Raw genomic sequence first — 20,725 nt, forward strand, 5'->3', positions numbered from 1 at the left:
GAAACAGAATTATGGCCTATGTCTTTCAATGTTGTTGTTCTAATTTATTCCCTTCCCTCTGGCTGGTGAGATTTCCTTCTCATGAGGCTGTATTTCTTTATTGCAAAAGCATTTTTCAAAGCTTCCCTCAAACTTCTTTGTTTCAATTAGAAAAAGAAATATTGCTCTTTTGTTTCCAGCATAGATTTAATGACACAGAGAAACGTGCCTAGCAATAATTACCAGGGACAAGTCAGAAATTACCAGTCATGCCAATTTTCAGGGCATGCTACAAAAACAAATACAATTACACAGGGAAATGTATGATTACACCAAGTGAGTGCTGCATTTTCAGCTAAATGTTTCTGCATCTATACTCAACATCAGTGAAATGAACCAACTATCCCCAAAGTAATCAGTCACCATCAGTGCTTTCACACTAGACTGTTACATGGAATGAGCTAATTACTTATTTTTTCAAACCTGAAATTACATCCCTCAGTCCACAGGTTTTATTTGCAGAGGTCTTAAAGTCCTACCGGTCTCACTGACATTTCTGTTAACGTGGAGAATAAAGCAGACTTTTCATAGGAATTAGGTATGCACGTATGAGAGAAACACCTCAGGGTACATATTACTGCTGGCATTGGCAAGTAAATGTGAACCGCTCCAAAACTGTCACATCCGAACTATTCCTTATGATATTCTTTAAGAGATAGAAGGGATGATTAAAAGCAGAAATAAATAAATGAATACATAATGCTAAAATAACTTGTGAGCTCTCTATCCCCAGTCTGGACCATTTTACACTCAGTTAAAAGGATAAAAAAGCAAAGAGGATCTAACTGCTCACTTTGGATAAGGATGTCTTCTGCTTTGGCAGGGGAAGGCACCATTCGTAAGGGACTTTCTCACATCCTTGCATGGAGATGAGGTCACAGCAAGCAAGGACAGACCTTTTCTGAGGCAGCACAGTGACTTAGAATGGAAGGGCTTTCATAATTACTAAGAACAAATAAGGTGATTTAAAGATCCTTCCACCTAGAATGTGCTGCCTATAAGTGAAAGATGGCATGTCACTGTAAAATATAGCATTTCATAAAGGCAACATGTGATCAGTTTGAGAGTTGACATTATTTCAATATATTGTATTTCACATGCTTTGTTGCTCTCTTCCTTTGCAATAAATCTTGAAGAAACAAGATTTGTAAAAGAGCTATGGGAAGAGCTTGGGGATAGTAGGTCTCAGGAAATAACACTCTGGGAGAATGACATGGTCTCATTTCTTGACAAGAGGGCTTAGGCACATCACAGGGGTAGGGAAGAGGGAGCTTCCATGTAACACGCAAGTTTGGGGTAAGCAAATACACCCTCCTCGTATACCTTGTAGGCCAGTGGCAGTCCTCTTTATTGCTATCAGAAGTACAGTACTCGCAGCAAGTTCAAACTCTTCCTTAGATGGCCTCTGGTGAGGCAGTAACTACCTGTACGTTCACTGGCTGTTTTCCTGCAAGGTGTTGACTCCAGTTTTGCACAGCTTCATATTCTTAGTCTCAGTACAGTTTCTATTCACTGAAATCAAATCCCTCTAAGACCTGTCTTTTCCTTTTTTAAATTATTTACAAACTCATTCAGTAAACATGGCTTCTTGAGCTCAACATGATATCATCACATTCTAATTGAAAGCTGAAAAGAGCTGTAAACCCCCTAAAGAATGGATTGCTGTGATATGAATATTTAATAGTAATGACCTACAAAAAATGGATTTTGCTATTGAACTATTTAATTGGATCTCCTGAACATGTAAGAAAATACTAGATTCGATGTTCCGCTCACTGACATATTTCTTGGAGATACGCAAGACTTTCAGCTAGATAGCTTTGAACTGCTGTCTTCTTGCATTGTGCTGGCATATTTTTACCTTTACCATCATTAAACATGTTGTCTCACAGTATTACTAAAACATAAGAACTCTGGAAACACATCAACTGTACATAACCTGAGATATTGTTCAAAGCTAATGTACAGGCTAAGCAGAAATATATGCAACAATATCTAAATAGCATGATGCTGGAATTCTTGACCTGTGGAGATGTATCCCCTTGAGCTGAGCAGGATACTCACGGCATTTTGGTATTTCTCTCTTGCCCTACAGGGTAACTATCTCACCTAGGGCATGCATTTTAGCAGGAAGCCCTACCAAGGGTAACTTTTTGTATTCCAAAAGGCTTTTCTGAATTCAGGAGTAACCTGTTTTATTCTAATACCAAAACCTCCCAAACCTCTATCGTCTTTATATTACTTCAGGAGGTAAAGATTGCTGCTATTAATGAAAAATATAATCTATTGGAATACTAATTCACTGAGCACCTCCTGATAAAATGTCTTTATTTTTTCTTCTCCTCTGCTGTGGGTGAATATACGTCATAATATTTTAGACCTTTAATTTGTATCTGACCCTAGCCAAAGAACAATGTTCCAATAAAGCTGTAGTTGAGCATATCCATAACTTAAGGACTAAGTGTGTAAGATTCGTAATAACCCCCAAAGCAAATGTGATAAACTCGTAAAAATTAAGAAAACACAAAACCTGACAGACATATTGCAATGTGAACATAAATCATCAGTGACCTTAAAACTGCTCTGTTGTATTATCAAATTATGAAGTACAGAATGTTCAGACTAGATCCTGTTAATATTTCAAAGCCCAGATTAGAATAAATCTAACGTAAAGATTTTCATTTTCCTTCTGGCCCTTCTTCATTTCTCTGGAGGAGTTTGCTTCTAATAGAAGTGTGTTAAGTACTGGTGTGAAATAATGGAAAAGTAGGAAGCTTTCTTTAAAACAAAAAACTTGAAGAAAAAAAGCTTTCGAACAAAAAAGTTATGCTTTTGCTGCAGATTTCTTCAGGTTGCTTTCAGTTTGCCCTGAAGGAGGCATTGCCAAGACAAACCATTTGCAGAAACATGTTGACTTCTTCCATTTAATAGAAGAGAGAAGAAATCTGGAGGTTGTGAGTGCTCCATCCTTGGCGGTGTTCAAGGCCAGGCTGGATGAGGCCTTGCGTGGCATGGTTTAGTGTGAGGTGTCCCTGCCCATGGCAGGGGGGTTGGAACTGGATGAGCTTAAGGTCCTTTACAACCCAAACTGTTCTATGATTCTATGAATAACAAAAACCTGTTTCTACAATAAAAGGGTTCATCCCATCCAGATTGTCTGGACATGGATGTAGCCAGCCAGTGCTTATTCTGATCTACTAAACAGCAGTAGCTTATTCTGTACCTTGGAGGCACTGACCACCTCACATGTTGTTAAAAAAGTGCATATATATTGCATACAAAATGGCCTTCCATGGAAAACTGAAATGATACATTTGGAGCACTGCAGAGCAGTGGAAGAAAACTTGAGAAAAGAACCAGAGTAATAATGCCAAGGGTGTTCCCCTATGGCATCTCAGAACAAACTGCTTGGGATCGCTAAGGCAATTGCGCTGCCTCTGCGCTTCACTGTGAGCTGGTAAATAACTAAAGCTAATTTCATCTACCCGTAGCACACATTACAAATCTTGCATGTGGCCAGCTGCAATGGAAGTGCATTCACTCGTCCAGCTATTTAAAATCAAACCAGTTATGAAGGAGAATTACTGGAAATTAAATCCAGTTGCAACTCCAAGAACAGCATAGAAAAGACATTTTATGAAATTTAAGGTTGTGATAACCTGTTTGCTTCACTGTGGTCAGTGTATTTAAAAACACAGAAAGGAGAAACAACATAAAAGCCAGTACTAACCATGTAAAAGATGTAGAGTAAGCTGGTTCTGTGGGCCTAATTCCACTTATATGGGGATATACAAGGGGTCACTTAGCGAAGTGCCCAAATTTTATCTGCACAAAAGCGGGTCTGAAAGAAAATTAAGACTATGCCAGGAAGAACTATGTAGTCTATTGCATTCTGTTTGAATGCATTTTTAACAAGTGTGGATGCACAGTACTCTGACAACATCTTGGAAGAAGCAACTCCATGAAGGTACACACATAATACATGCATCTTACACCCTTAGGTCCTGACCATAGCACTCTTTACTGTTACAACTGACTTTTGATTAGATAGTATCTGTAAACTGAACCCTTCAAGCTGTAAGTAACAGTAAAACATTTGCAAAGGTTAAGGGAAGCAAGCGTCAGTGATCACCCTCCACCTTCCTTACAGATGAAATCCTGAAAGAAACACCTTTCCCTCTAAATTTCACCTCTGTTATGGAGCCATTTTCCTTCCAAGGCTGGTTAAATGATCATCGTGGTGAAATACAGCAGAAGAAATCCTTGAGTATGTTTGGAGATAACTTTGAAACAGAGGTAGGAGGGTTTAATTTCTCTGAAAGAGAGGGGTATTTTTAAAGATAAATAGTAGGTGCCTACTGTCCAGACTGAGTGAATCCAGGCCTAGGAACAACACGCAATCAGTAGAGGAAGTCACGCACCCCTACAGAACAACTCAGTCTTAACATGCCCTGCCCTCTGGAAGCGCCTGTCTTCATCCACTGATTTGACTAGCTTAGGGCAGAGGCTTCCTAACTCAGAGAGTTCCGTTCACAGAATTAACCTGAACCTTATTTCCATTCATTTCCTTTGGGATTGAAACAGCTTGCTCATTCCACCCCCAACCCCTCCATAGTTACAAAATCAGAAATACCAGCATGATGCAAATACTACTCAAGTGTGCTTGGCTTCCCTCTGTGTTTGAACAGAATAACTTAACCAAGTCTAAGCTGGGGGTGTCAATACATTTTTCTTTTCCTTCCCCTCAATCTACATGAAGTGGAAATAAGGAAAACCGGACAGCACCAGAGAGCCTGGGCTGCGATAAGCATTGCACTTCTCAAATGTCACTTCACTTTAGCCGAACACAGTCTAGTCTGGTAGTAAATGAAGCTGTCATCATTCAATATCCGTGCTGTATGCACAATAGTTTGCAAAACATATTCCTTCCCTAGGTTATTTGGACTCACACTCTGAAGAATGCAATACATTTGACAGCATAGTGACAGTGTGGGACTGTCAGGAAGAACACAAAGGGCAGATAATGAGAAAAATAAGGTCCAGTCTGCAGCTTTGTTAATGCTTAGAGAAGAATCTTTTCTACTTCAACAGGCTCTTGACAGGGTCTAGAGTTCATGAGAAGGAAGTGCCTGTTCCAAGAGCAGAAGCAGGAAGGATAGAGATGCAAAGCTGAGAGTGGGAGGAGGCAGAAGGAATAGATAAGTGAGGATGCAGAGGAGCATAAGGAGTGGCAGGTGTGATCAGTTCCCTTTTTATCAGTAGGAATCAATATGAGAGTACCAAACATAATGTGAATTTTAATGTCTGTAAAAATAATGTCATCTTCTATGAATATTTTTCTGTAAAAATAGAACAGTTTAAATCCTGTTGGAAGATGAATATGTACACTTTGGTCACTGAAATGAATCCATTACTTTAATTTCCTATTTCCTTTCAAGGTTATAGCTTATGGACCGGGAACAACTGAGAAAAGCAAAAAGAATTCAGATATCTGGATATGGCAGCTGGTATGTGGCAATTCACATTTGTTACTGAACGAGTTTACATTTCAGTTCAGATTGAACAGTAGTAAAGACTTCTAGCACCAGCAACAGAAATTAAGATGATTACCTTCTCTTAGAAAAGATGGTCAACAGGCACCACCCTTCAGCTTTAAACTATCATGAAAAATAACTGTAAACTATTGCCACCATAAAACCAGTCTGTTTTCTCACCTACGTTGAAGACAGAGATATGGGCATCCTCCATCAGGTCTTGGTGGGGATTTTAATACACCCTCCCCTGGGTATATCCTGCAATTATATCAGAATGCCTCCAAGTGATAATAAAGCATCGCCTATGTCTTCTACATTATAACATTTGTCCTCATATTGAAGTCAAACTGAAAGCAGGTAGAATACGCCAATTAAAAAGTCTGAGAACTTGTTTATACTGAAGCACAGTGGGAGGTGATCCAGATGTCTTTTGTTCAGCTGGCTTCTAGGAAAGATTTGCAGCCCAAGGGGAAAACGGAGAACAGCTAGTTCTCATTCATAGCCAGCCTAGACTGGGCGGGAGGAGCTGGGAGGAAGATATTTCTATTAGTTCCTGCTCTGTTGAAATACACAGGGACCATCAAATACTGATTAAAGCCATAAAAATACTGAAAGCCATTTGTTTACACGGCAGCAGACAGCATCTGTGCAATCAAGACCTTGTTGCTGGCAAGAGCCTGGCTCCTCTCCTTGACAAGACAATGATGAATCCATTCCAGTGTGGATGGGCTCCTATGAGTGATTTCTGTCAGATCCCTGCTGATTTGTGATCGGCTTCTCAAGACGTAAGAAGACATTAGGAATCAGAAAAGTAGAAGAGGAGCCTGAGTTAGGAGGAGGTTGTTATTTCCAGAGCTGTACCAGCTTGCAGGCTGTTAGGTTAGATTAGTAGCATAGTACCCCCAAGACTCTGGCAGTGGGTTGCTGCTTTATGATGGGAAAGAATGAACCATGTTTTTATTGATGCTAATAGTGTCAGACAGGGAGGAGCAGCTGAATATTTAGCTAGGCTTCATGAAACAGAGCAGATTTAAATCGCTCTTTCAGTGGAAAAGATTTACTTTCCTGCAGCATCTTCTTTCTGCTAGTGAAAGGACATGGAAAATTAAAAACTGACTATCTGTTCTTTCCCTTCAGGAGGGCACATCAACTGTTACCATGGATGGTAAAACTCTAATTCTATCTGCTGGTGACAGCCTGCTTGTCCGTGCCCAGACTACGTGAGTAGAGATGAAGTGGTTCAATGCATGATTTCTCATCTTCCAACAAGATGTGTGTTTGGTCCACACCAGGCTGCACATCAGCTGGTGCAGAAACACAGGATCTGTGAAGGCTGTGGATTTGCAACAGCCTCCATTATTCCTCAGGGCAGAAGTGTCTTCAGGAGGAAACAAAGCTAGATGTTCATTCTAGCTCACCTCTTAGGATTAAAACTGGGGAAAATAAAAAAGAAAAGCACTACCAAGAAAAAGCAGCATGCAAAAGACCATTCATAAAGGTAGACTGCACAAGTTCACCCATTGGCAATCACAGCAGATCCTCTAAGCTTCAGGCCAGGCTTAATCAACCTCAGTGCAGCAAGATTTGGGGTTCAGACTAAGAACCCAGCTCTCTTCCTGGAGCAGGATGCCTATGGCTGTTTCATAATCATGGCACACACAATATATGAAAAGGAAAAAAAAAACCTTGTTTCCAGAGGAAATGGAAAGGGATAGCACTTGCCAACTCCCGTGATGAGTGGCATGAGGTGATAAAGTGCCCACCATGAGGATGAAGGATGAAGGATACTCACTGATAATGCAATGCAGGAGATTATAGGCAGATGACAAAAATGGCCTTCTTTCCTACAGGAAAAATGTCATAGGTAGTAGTGTGCACCTTTTGCACCTTTTGTACAGCACTGAAAACATTTTCTGAAAGAGCTGAAACTTCACCTCCTATTCCAACACGTAGCCACCTCCTCCCTTCACCATTACTTCCATCACTTCTGTGAAATCACTTAAATTAAACCCCAGTCCTCCAGTCCAACAGATGAACATGTGTTTTCAAAGTCATGGCATGCTGCACATGCAGAGATCTGCCACCATTAAGGCGTTTATCAGTTCTTTGCAGCAGGCACCTTCTGTACACGTCACTTGCACACTGACTGATCTCTGGCCATTGGAAATAGCTAATATGAGAGAGATAACCACAAGGCAAATACTACTGAATGTGTAGATACTGATTTTGTTAAAATAATACCTGCACTGAGGTGATTTTGTTCTGATCCTTCTGTCACCAAGATCAGAATAGATACCTTCCTGCTTGGTTCATCTGTAAGTAGATATACATTCTTCCTCACCACATCATGATGTTTGGCTTAGGTTGGTGATGGTGCAGAATAATTCCCTTAAATATCACAAGACAGGCCAATACGCAAAGAGAACAAGGATATTCAGAACAGAACTTGTTCGTTTTCCCTTACTTTTCAGCAGCATCAATGTTCTAGTTATTGGTTTGAGTGTGTGGTTCCCCCCATACACACTGGGTCATCTCTCTATTTTTTTAGGTACTGCTGGAAAAGAACAGAAGAATGTGTTGCTCTCTGCATTGCTCAGGATCCAAAGCGCAAGCAGCCCTATTCCTAGCTCCTGTGTCAGCTGACTTGGATGACAACTAAGTTTTAACCTACTTGTCTTATCTTAATGATCTGTTAGTCAGAATACCTGGAAACATGATTAGTCTAAGCCAATGATAACACTGAATTACTGCAGTCAAGTGCTATGTCCAGCTAAAACTCTGCCCTCCCCCTCCTCAGTAGTTAAAGTTTCAGCAAAATCTACAATCAATAATTTTGTTTAAAAACCCAAACAGAACAAAAATTCTTATCTGACAGGAAATGAAACCAGATCCAAGTATCAGGATTACTTACATAATAATGTATATGATACTATCTAGAATAAGTGAAAGGCTTTTCAAATGCAAGTCTCTGCCATAAGATGTAGAAAGGGAGATAGGACACATACTTTTATGCTTGCTTAAGTAACAGTCTTCACTTCTTTGTCTCAGTCTTGTCTTTTCTAATAAATTGGGTATAACATTAGTTACCCAGCCCACAGTGGGGGAGCTTGCAGATTTCCTGAGATATTTGGCTAAAAGGCCCTATAAAAACCAAAATACTACGAGAGGATCTCAGCACTTTGTGAATGAGAGGAAGGTGCGTTAGTAAAGGGGGAAGCAGTACCTGCAGCAACATCAAGCATTACTTACATCACTGCTACAGTGACTTCAGGGAACATCAGTTTACCAACTCCAGCAATGCAATATCAATCACAGTGGCATGCCACACATCCCATGCTGGCTGCTGCCTCTGCATTATGGAGAACATAGCACTGCAATATAACTAATACAGGAGCACCTGGATCATGAGCATTCCTGTGCAGCAGAAATCTCAAGTCAAAGTAGCCCAACAAATGTGTTGGGGAACAAGGGAGCAGAAAAAAGTACTGTAATCAGTTTCTAAGTGCTGCTTCTTTTGAACAATTTTTCTTGCAGAAATAACAAGAGTGGAATTATCTTTTCCTGCTTTTATTCTAGGAACCCTGCGGAGGGTTTTGGTTTAGGGTTTGGGGGTTCTGGTTGGTTGGTTGGTTTTGGGTTGTGTGTTCGTTTTTATTTGTCCTTCACATTAACACCAACAAACAGGTTGCTTAAATGTCTGCAGGTATTGCCAATGATATGGCGGAAAAAGCAAAAAGTTACCATTTCTTGATTTTTTTTTTTTTTTTGTAATGCTAATGAAGTTCAGAAAATACATCTGTCACCCTCAAAGCTTATTAAATTGGGATGTTACGTGCAAGTTTTCATTCTTCTGATGGGAAAGACTCGGGTGGCTTGGCTTTAATCTATAACTTATATGTAAGCTCAGTGGCTTTCCTAGTAAAGCATACAGCAGAATTTTGCTACATCCTCCTAACAACAGGGGACCTAATTTGAGAAATTTTGAGCCTAGTTCTTGGAAGCCTAGCCCCAATAACCCCCTTAAGGCTATTGGGGGTGTCACACATGAAAAGGAGCTACAACATTCCTTTTGAAAAAGGGACTCATTTATCTGATTATCCTCGGTTTTGGCATGTGTGCAGAATTGCTTTCTCTTTGAGCAAACAGCTATCATTGAGGAATTTAGGGTACCAGGATGTTACATTCTCAGTCCACCAGTTAGAGGGTAGCCGCAGAAATATTTCTGTATTTCACACCAAATCGTAAGTGCATAAACCACAGGAACATAGAATCATGGAATAGTCAGGGTTGGAAAGGACCTTAAGATCATCCAGTTCCAACCCCCCTGCCATGGGCAGGGGCACCTCACACTAAACCGTGTCACCCAAGGCTTCGTCCAACCTGTAGAACAATGTCAAGAATAATCAACAGCTTTCACCCATCCAGAAGCAGAAAGAATAATGGAGGTACCTCTGGATTAGATACCTCCCAGGATTTACAATTAAGGCCCCACTCAAACGATATTTATGATGAAGTCCTTTTATGACAACCTGTGCTTGAACACATGAATTCTACCCACTTCCTATGCTAGCTGCCTCAAATCAGAGCAAGAACCAGAGCAGAGCACAAATGGGAACACAGAGAGCACATGCTTTTCACTTCTTCCAAGGTGCTTAACCACTGTGATTCAGAAACCCACAACTTCTCTTTTTCCAAGTCTTCAAATAGTTCCAGGGGGCTCCTGATCACTGAACCTTTTTCAGGTGTTTTGTTCCTCCTCCATCTTAAACCTATTGTAAACTGCCCAACAATGGTACCTTTAAATTAGATGTACCCCTGCTCCTCTGCTTATGAGGAAGTTGGCCAGATGCAAGTTTGGTTCCTGGAGTCCTTTTAGCTGTTAGGACCTGTTTCTGTCTATGTGTGGTTACCTCAGTAGATAATTTGTCACCAGAGTTGTTGAAATCACAGTGTGGGGACTCCACTGCTAATCTTGCTCATAAAGATGGATTTCAGACTTAGGTTAGTGGCAAAAGCTTAGTTACGTTATGTTGTCTGCAACATTCCCTAATGTACTCCTGTTGACAACGTGCTTGTTCATGCACGTCCATGACAACACACCAGCACAAAACCATATCCTATGCATATACAAGGCATCTTCTTTACAGCTCCTTCTACACAAAGTGCACCTATACCCCAATTTGGGCACTCATTTTCTGTCAGAATTATAGAGATATTGTGTCACTTCGTACTTAATAAACTTACTACATTTTGGCAGATTATGCTAACCTCATTAGTACAGTATTGCACAGACAGTCCATCTGTTGCTCACTGATTTGCCAAGACTCAAAAGTAAAGCTTTTATACAAATATATATTCTAAGCAGCATTGCCATAAAACCTACACATACCAGAAGCCATACGTACACCATATTTCAGAAATTAATTATTACATTCAGACACATGCAGGACTATTCAGAATCACAAACTGGAGCTGACTTGGAGAGCTCAGAAAGACACAAAAAAAGAGTCTGAGTCTACCTACAAGTGTCTGCAGAGAGGCAGCCAAAATCTCACCTAACCTGGAAGTCAGCAGGAGCTTTCCCCTTTACTTCAAATGGGAAAAGGTGATGTGGCCCAATCCTGCCGGTTGAGTAAAGTATCACAGTAGACTGTGGCTGTTCAGTGCCTTTTATGTGTTTAATCCCAGTGAGAGAACTGGTAAATTCTGTAAAGAGAAATATAAATCACTCCTCCTTTATCTGTTGACACATTTTGTTTCCTATTATTATAGCACTGAAATCATATAATGAGTGATATAAGCATTATTATAGTACCACAAATTGAGCAAGTAACTTACATCTTATGGTCATTCTTTCAGTTCATGTAAGTTAGCAATATAGATCAAAAATATTTAAAGTAATTAGTGTCTCGTATTGCCACTGGGCTGACAGGTCTGACCTGACAGGGCATTTATGCTCTTATTTTGAGCTATGCTGACTTACATGTATTATGGAAATGAATTGATAGCATCTCACTATATTTCTCCTTATTAAGTGCCAAAATATGAGACCATAACAAAACTATGTTGATTGGCATGGTTACATTATACATCAACACTGGTTCAAAACAACTAGCACTGCTTGAAGGAATCATAATACTGAACAAAGAAATAATCCTGCTACAGTAAATAAAGCCTAAGCCTTCACCAGCTGCTTCTGTAATACTGAAATAAGGCCTACAAAAAACGACTTCATGCAAAACAAGTATGTTTGTGGGTCTGAGAACACTACAAGGAAAACAATGACTCTCACAGATCACATAGTGAACATACCAGAGATGAACAGAAGAGGTCAAGATTGTCCGATTTAAAAAGAAATAACAACCAAACAAAAAAGAACCCCCCACAGAACAGTTAAGACAAGACAATGATCTAATGCCAACTACATTTCATCTTGCAGTGCATAAATTGACAGCTTGTAAAAGTCAAGAGAGGAACTCTTCTTCCTCCATGTTTGCTTTATTTTTAGATCTTGCTTGTTCCTTTGAAGTAACAAAATCTACCAGAGGCAAAGAACTAGACTAGATGGATGAGTAAACTGGTAGAATAAGGTGCGTTGTAGTCAATGCTTTCCTCAGCCCCACAGAGCACTTACACCTGTAAACCAATTGTATCTTGTGGCACGAAGATAATAAATGCTTTAATTCTGTTGTTCAAAATATTCATTGTACTCCAGTTTCAGCTCTCCAGCCACATTTATTTTGTAGAACAGATGCACAGAAAGCAACCCTCCCACCATCACTGCATATGACTAAAAGAAGAAAAACTACTGAAGCTATTTAACAAATTCCTACAAAACCAGTTTGTGCTCATAATGCAGAGAGTTCAGGGCTTTGGGTTGTCTTTTGAGATAATAATCCAGAGTGCACTTGAATGGACACTTCACGCTAATGAAGGTCATCACCTCCTGGTCCATTTCTGACTGAATACACAAGTACTTGTAGAGCTAGTCTTCAACATCAAAGTAAGCAGAATAATAGCTGGTTAGACCCAAATTAAAACCGTTGATTTTAAAGTAATAATGAAGAGATCGAAGTTAATATCTGTCCTGCCACTCAGAGTAAATGCCTGACCTTCAGGTCCTAGCACTATCTGGTTCAAAAAGATTTTATGCTGTATCCAGTCAGCAACATTTTCAGTGATTGTACAGAAAGTGTGGAAGTGCACAAAAAGTCTCCCTTTTAATGTAATACAAATGGCAGAACAATTCTAAGTTGCTATTGCTCTAGGTTAAGTACATCTCCAGGATCTTTGGGCTAGTAATTCATTGTAAGTTGCATCAGAACCACATGCTAGAAGATTTTAACACTGCTTTGTATTCTTGAAGAGTTGATAAATAGGTGCATGCACATGGCCACTGAACATAGAATCATAGAATAGTTAGGGTTGTAAAGGACCTTAAGATCACCCAGTTCCAACCCCCCTGCCATGGGCAGGGACACCCCACACTAAACCATGGCACCCAAGGCCTCATCCAATCCGGCCTTGAACACCGCCAAGGATGGCGCATTCACAACTTCCTTGGGCAACCCATTCCAGTGCCTCACCACCCTCACAGTGCACAATTTCTTCCTTAGATCCAATCTAAACTTCCCCTGTTTCAGTTTTAACCCATCACCCCTTGTCCTGTCACTACGGTCCCTAATGAAGAGTCCATCCCCAGCATCCTTGTAGGCCCCCTTCAGATACAGCTAAATGAAGAACTATGTCCCAGGTTTGGGAGATAAAATACACTGAAGTTGAAGAAAAATTGTTTGTGTTCCTAAACCACTATGCCATATAACCTTATAAGCCACTGAGAAAGATACCATAGCTATGACAAAGTACTCTAAGCATAAGCACATTTGCAGCTCAGCAAGGAATTTGGGTACATCTTGGCTACATCAGAGAAAAATTAGAGCAAAAATATTTAAAGATGTTTTAATGGTTTTCCCCTTGAAGGGAACTAGTTTGCTTAGAAGGCAATGCTAAAGCATGTAGGTGATGAAGCTTGTACTTCACTCACAGCAGACTTAAACTCTTCTGTGTTGCGTTTCCCATAATCTCAAACTGCGTGCTTTATGGCTTGAAAATAAATTTGATGATGCAATTGCAAAAAGCAGCTAAACACATGACAATGCAGAACTGAATCTGGAAAGCTTCACCATATGATTTCCAAATACCATGGGGTTTGATCCTGAAATACAGTCATTGCACCTTACCTCAGTTTCTGTTATCTTGCTCTCCCTCTGAGAGCCCCAGGGCAGCATCTGGACTTTATGCAGAAGACACATTTGGGCACCTGCAGATGGACTCCACAATAACTGCCAGGCTAAGCAGAGAACTGCACACACAGCGCAGGGCTGCCCGTGCCTGTACCGCAGGGAAATGCCTCCGGGGTCATTCATACAACACCCTGCACACTTGGCTCTCAGGGAGTCACCTACCTTGAGCCACAGGGCCCATACTTTATTTTTCCAAGAAAGAAGCAAAGCTCATTCCCTTCTTGCAAATCACAGCCAGAGATCTAGAACCTCATTTTGACCCAGTACTTCCAGAAGACCAATCTTGCAAGGACCAGAAGCCCCAGGAACAACTCCTCCAGGAGAAGGAAATCAAACTCACATCTTTGCTGTCCTGCAGGAACATCACAGTTACACGGCCTGCTGTCAGAGCCATTTCCTCCCGCTTTGGTACAGCTCCACAGTACTGCAGCAAGAGCAACTGAGCCACGCAGGAAGCACAACAGTGTTGTTAGTGAGCTAGAGGACAATTCCTGCTCACCAAATACAGTTACAGAAAATACTACTCTATAAGAACAGAAGTGCTGACAGAAAGCACATGTCATCCCAAAGCCATTGTTCCAGGGGCAAGCATTTGCCTGGACACATTTGTGATTTGAGCTGTCTATAGCACCTTGACATACACGACAAAAAGAAGGTTTTTGATCTGGGGAAACAGCATCAGCAGATTGCTGAACCACAGGTAGATCAGCTTTGTTTATGACAACCTGAGAAAAATGTTAACAGTTACTGATTGTTTCCTGATACTGGTAACTAACAGCACCCATGGTTCAAACCCTACATGCTTTCTTACTGAGAGGCAACTGAACAATCAATGGGCAAGCCCCCTTATCAGACATATAAGACATATGCTTACGATGGTAAGCACTGAATGGAACTGAGTACGAGCTTGGCAGAATGACAACAAATCATTGCACTATTTTATCCACCAAAACCTACTAGATTACTTTTAAACCAAGGCAAGAAACTTTTTAGCCAGCACTGGAATCAGATTGCTTTATCCCATCAGATTTAACGTTTAAAATTAAAATCAGCCAACTCTGGCTTCTATTTCCAATTCGGACAACAACATTCAGCTATCTAAAGCTCTTTCTTCCATCTTTTGGATGTAAGCTAGAAAATTCACACCCAATTCGTCACTTAAAGCAATTTGCCACTACTTACCTCTTTGCCATTTTAGACGCAGCTGCCTCGATTCATGCCACCATGTTAACAAAATCAGGCTGCTACACTACAATAATGCTTATATTGCTTTGCTGTCTTCTGCATCCCCCAAAACACCCCTATGCATAGTTGCTTAGAGTTTATTTATATTGTGTATATATACACAAACATGTAGCTACACACAAACACACCTATATACATATATATAACTTGTGGGTATTTTTATGCAGTAATTAGTTGTATCTTACCCATACTGGTGAAGTTTGTGCCAAGCATACCGTGTGTGCTTGGCGTTTCGTAACATGACTAGCCTGTTATTGGCATAAGAGAGATGGAAACGAAAGGTCATTTGTATTTATGTCAGACGCAGGATGTTTCAGAGGCTTTTATGAAGCAGCTACATCTGTGCTCTCTGCAGGCTGGATTCACTCCATGCACACTGCTGGAGGACAGAAAAAGCAGATCATATAAGAGGGAAGCACTGTCGTGGGCTTCACTGGAAGCCGACTACACTAAATGCTCCACCTAACCCAGCCTTTTCACAGCATCCCAGGCAGCGGGGCCATGCACCTCACAGATGTTCCTCATGGATGGCCAAGGGTTGTTGGTTTATTATCAGCTATAATCTAATAGAAAGCTTTCGTGGCATTAATTTCCTCTATAGCAAAATTAACTCTACTTGCAAAGCTTCCTCCCCCTCAGCGGGAAATAAGATGTAGGCTCGGAAGCCCAAATCCACAATGATATTTAAGTGCCTGAGGAACCGTGCCAGAGTGTCTGGCAGGGGAAGCTAAACAGACTTAGTTTTAAAAGGGAACATAGTGAATGGAGAGAAACATACCGAAAGCTCAGGAGAATGAAGTACTCCTTTTATCTACTACTGGGGGAGCTGCTAGGTGGCAGAGCAAACTTCTTTCCTGTCCTTGCTTAGCTGAGTGCTTTAACCCACCACAAGTGCCTTCTCCACCTGGATTTGAGACTGGCCTTTGCTGCAATTGGCACCAAGTTATGCACAGCTGCTATTTCCAGGACATCCAAATCAGTGCAGTGGGAGCTGTACAGAGATAAATAGTTTGTATGACCATATGAACAGTCATCTGCAAGTCCCTTACCCTGCAGGGCTAATAAAATCCTCTTTGTGAAAGGAACTAATGTTCGTTTTGGTTAAAAACAAGACACATAGAAACAGTAGAAAATATTATGAAAACCCATCTTATGGCTTATTTTATACAGGCCGTGTGTTTTGTCATTAAATTGCTATTTTCCATATTTATTTTGTAACATTCTGCACTGAACCCATTTTATCAATTTCCTCATATGCCTGTACTTGGAGAAATGCTATTCTCGGCTGTATTTGTGTGAGTATGTAGCTAATGGAGTTACCCTGGGCTCACAGCACTGCAACAGAGAACAATTTGGCTCTCTGTCTACAGAGGCATTATAGCTAAAGCCTGACACAATGGTAAAACTGCATCAGCACATGAAGGTGGCTTACCAAATGGCACACTCTAATATGACACATCTAATCTGCAGTTTATAACTTCAGTCTAATAGTGTATCATATTCAAGATGTACGAATAAAGTGTTTGGTACTTCAACACCCTTATTACAGCTGAGTTAGTCTTTAGAGGAATAGAAAGAACTCAGAAATTATTAGCTGCATTCTACTGGAAAGGAACAGCTTCCAGGTATCAATGTTAACATCCAGATACATGGAGAAGACAACACTGGAGAGCAATGAGAACATCTCAAGAAAGTCAGTTAACTAACTTCTTTCTCATTATTTTGGAATTCAACTAAAAATTAAGTGTAATCTAAAGCATTATCTAAAGCATTATCTAAAATAAGCCTATTAATCATCTAAACAAAGAAGAGTTACCAACTGGAAGACTATTCCTATCTTCCACTTTTCATATTTGATCCTGCCCTTGCCAAGATTACATCTGCTCTGCAGCACAGCAATGGAACACATTCAATTGCCTGTAATTCTCCCATATTTGTATGCCTAAAAGCTCAGCATAAAGAAGTCTTTAAAAACCAAACAGGTTCGTCTGAAAATACTTCAGGGGATTGGAAACTAAAAGGTATTTCTGTAATTCATTGTATTGCTTTCTCAAATAAATGCACAGTAATAGGATCTGACATTCATTTACCTGATCTGAAGAATCAAGGCTAGGAAACGCATGCAAGAACAAGTAGCAGTTCTTGTGCATGTGTTGTAAAGGCTCACAAAACTCTCTTCACTGTAGTGCCTGATGTGTTTAGGGAAATAATAGACATAAGTTATCTGCCATAAGGCCTTCACTGATGAGGTTCATGCTGAGGATTTCCATGGCAACTACTTAAAGGAACATAAATGTTCATTTTAAAAATTGAGAGCCCAGGGACATGGTTACTTACAGTCACAATACCACATAAACCACCTGTACAGGAGATGGGTCTTTTGTTCAGGGCCAAGTAAACGAAATGACCTCCTCTTCTATGGGAACCAACTTCAGAATTATTCACTAAATTTACAAAAAAACAACCCCAAAACCAAATGAAAAATAAAAAAAACCACCAAAAAACCCCAAAACACTGATGGCTTTTATCAAATTTCTTAGAAGAAACAATAAAGCATCTATATACACACATAGAGCTGAAATAATGAGTTCCTTCAGTTACCTAGCATACAGCAGTACATCAGGTAGCCTACAGAAAGTCTACACAGAGAAGATTACACCAGACTCAACCCAAAGAGGCACAAAGCCAGGTTCCACAGAACATTCCCAAGTCTATTGAAATTCACATGCAAAGAGAGCTTAATGGTCAGTAAAACACCTTAAAAAAAAAGTACTCACCAGTATATTGAAACTGCTACAACAAACTGAAGTTCTGGCATGATGCAGCAGTAAAGAGGGGAGCCTAAATTGGTAAGCATTGCTACAGAGGGAAGAAGAAAAAACAATCTAACGCTTGTCTTAGCAAAGATAAAACTGGAGCAGCCAGATCCTTTATACCTGCCTCCCTTCCTTCCTTCCAGACGTGGTCTTGAGTTACAGAGCATGTGCTAAGGGAAGGACTCAAGTACACTCTGCCAATCCCAACCTGCAGACTATTAAGAGATCACAACCAAGAGCACAAACTCCATCCAAAGTTAATTTATAATGGGATAGGGCTGATAGGAAACAAGTCCTAAACCCACTTGGCCCCAGCTGATCTGGTTTTCATAGTGATTGCTCTATCCAGCTGAAAGTATTCACCTCACAGAGCTGATGGCCAATACCTTTACTCATCAGCTGAAGTCATACTTTAAAAGCTCTCCTTCTGCAATATAGTGCAGTTGATATAGATCATTGAAGCCAGCTTGAAAAATAGAGTTTGCTTTCATGCAGTCATCTGAAAGAATTCTATTTCAACTCAAGTAAAGTTCCACAGAATACCTAGGTTTTATGTTCTGTTTAATTCTCACATCTATTTTAGACCTCCATTAAAACTGCATAACATTAATTTATTCAGGAAAGCTTAATAGTCTCCTGTTGGAAGTTTTCTCCATTAAGCTGATATTCCTGTCACTTCAGGGAAGGCCTGAACAGATGTCTTTTTTTTTTTGTATAAGGGTTATTATTCAGAGCTACGCTCACAGAGGCAGTTTCTTACAGCAGAAGTGACTGGAAAGAAATGTTTTCTGTGACATATCATCTCATTTTCCTATCCTTCGACTGGTCAAACAATGACAGAACCATATTGTTCTTTTTAAAGGATATTTAAGGACTCGTTCATGAAAGACATAATTGTGGCAGAGCAATGAAGGAAGATCAATGAGTCAGACTGTCAGCAGCCACATCAGCTGGAGGAAGCCACATACATCCAAGCTGCACATGAACTCACTGAACAATTCTACTCTGCCTATTCTTAGCACTGACAAATACACTAACTTTTACTCTCTTGGGGAGAAAGGAAGATTGCAAAGTTTGAAGGGACTTGTGGCAGGACGGCAGTGATAGGCAGCAGAACCTTTGCTACGGGTGCCCTTCAACTGGGACAAAGGAAAGGATGAGCCATGCTAGAGAAGAACAAAAGCAGAGTTAATGCACAAATTCCTGAACCTACTCATCAGCCAGTGTCCTGAAAGCAGGTGCTGGGCACAGAAACAATGCCGTTGCCTGAGCTGAGTGTGGAGGGGATATTTATCCTTGCTGCCTCCCAGAGCTGTCATTTCCTCTCAAGTTGGGCACAATATGCCATATGAGAATGGCATATTGTCCTTATCTTTATTTGTTCCTACCGAGTTCATTAAGTGATTTTCTTCACCGGGGGTGAAAATACTGAGTTCCTGAACATGCTATGTGTAGGTTTTTCACTACCACATACAGTTACAAAGCATGTGAATAAGACAAAGAGTGGTTCCATGGGACTGCTATTGTTGCATGCTCAGAGGATTTTTTGCTTTAGGATTCCCTGCCCTCTAGGAGAAAGCTCTCTCTGCTTAAGCTTGTGCTATTGCTAGAGACAAGGAAGGAAAAGAAAAGCTGCACAGAACGCAAATCCAGCTATATTTGAGTGATCAGTAAAGCAAATACCCTCATTTAAGGCTCCTATGCTCAGCAAGGCACTGTGAAAATTTAGATTGAGACAATCTGTTTTCTGAGGCTTGTAGGCTAAATAATAGAAAGCTAGCAAAAAGGAGCTACACAATAAGCAGAGAAAGTCATCTGACAAAAGCCTCATTAGCACTCCCATTGCCTTCACCCACAGCATATGTCTGCTTCTTCTCAGAGCTGGCATTTCAGAAGGTCTGTATTCTCAGTATCCAGCAGCAAGAAACAAAGACTCAGTGAGAACCATAGTGATCTGAGTTAAACAGTTATTGTGTTAAAACTTCACTTCTCTAATCGCTATGTTGTGAAGACTGAGGTGCTGACTGAGAAAAAGGCATCCAGAGTAGAACAGAGATGACTAAGAAAAAGATTCCCGCCACTTTAATTGCTTTTGTACCAAGCATATTACCTCCTGGTGTCTAAACAGCAAATTAGCAACATTCTCAGGGTGAGCAGTAATATAGCAATCAAATCTTTCCTTCCAGCTATATAGCAACAACTATGTGCTCTCCTGGCCTATCTTTTCCTCAGTACATGGCACGCTCGGCACTGAGTATACTCAAAAATACCCCTATGCTGCAGACACTATTAAATTCCAATTATTCTATCCCTTTGTACTAATGTCATAACTGTGAAGCTTATCAGCACTTGTGTTTCCATTTTACAGAGAGAACTGTATGCCATGCCTGGCGGCAGTAGTATGAGAGTCAGTGAGCCAAAATGGTACTTCAAGACCTGTGTCTATACGCTGATGCTCTCTCATATGTTCCACAGCTGCTACAGGGAATTTGAAATCCAGCATTATCCAATTAGTTTCAAAATAATCCTAGTATTTCTTAGCATTAAAACATAACTTTCATGTAATTGTCACTTTTTACCTATATTTCTACTTCAATCAGATCAGTTTCTGCAATATTACTGTTCCGTCACTACCTCACACCTTAATATCCTTCAGAATCTGAGTACATACTTTATCAGCGGTTGAGACATTGTCTATGGGATCTTAATTCCCATTGCAAAAGGTAGCTATGCACATTTTGGAACTGCGAACACAGCACAGGTTCATTCAATAAATTGCCTTGGATTA

The 20,725-nt window shown here is 40.4% G+C and overlaps 1 protein-coding gene across 1 annotated transcript in view; it reads left to right on the forward strand.

Moving 5' to 3' along the window:
* Positions 1 to 8,200, forward strand: part of HAAO (3-hydroxyanthranilate 3,4-dioxygenase) — a gene marked incomplete at both ends in the record, with an annotated part of 30,003 nt that extends 21,803 nt beyond the window's left edge. The window contains 4 exons of the mRNA XM_080614990.1: positions 4,190 to 4,335; positions 5,478 to 5,546; positions 6,711 to 6,793; positions 8,122 to 8,200. Coding sequence (XP_080471116.1) covers positions 4,190 to 4,335; positions 5,478 to 5,546; positions 6,711 to 6,793; positions 8,122 to 8,200 — 377 coding nt within the window. The remainder of the gene's footprint in view (positions 1 to 4,189; positions 4,336 to 5,477; positions 5,547 to 6,710; positions 6,794 to 8,121) is intronic.
* Positions 8,201 to 20,725: the final 12,525 nt, after the last annotated feature.

This window comes from Psittacula echo (assembly GCF_963264785.1).
Source record: "Psittacula echo genome assembly, chromosome: 4".
Classification (NCBI taxonomy): Eukaryota; Metazoa; Chordata; class Aves; order Psittaciformes; family Psittacidae; genus Psittacula; species Psittacula echo.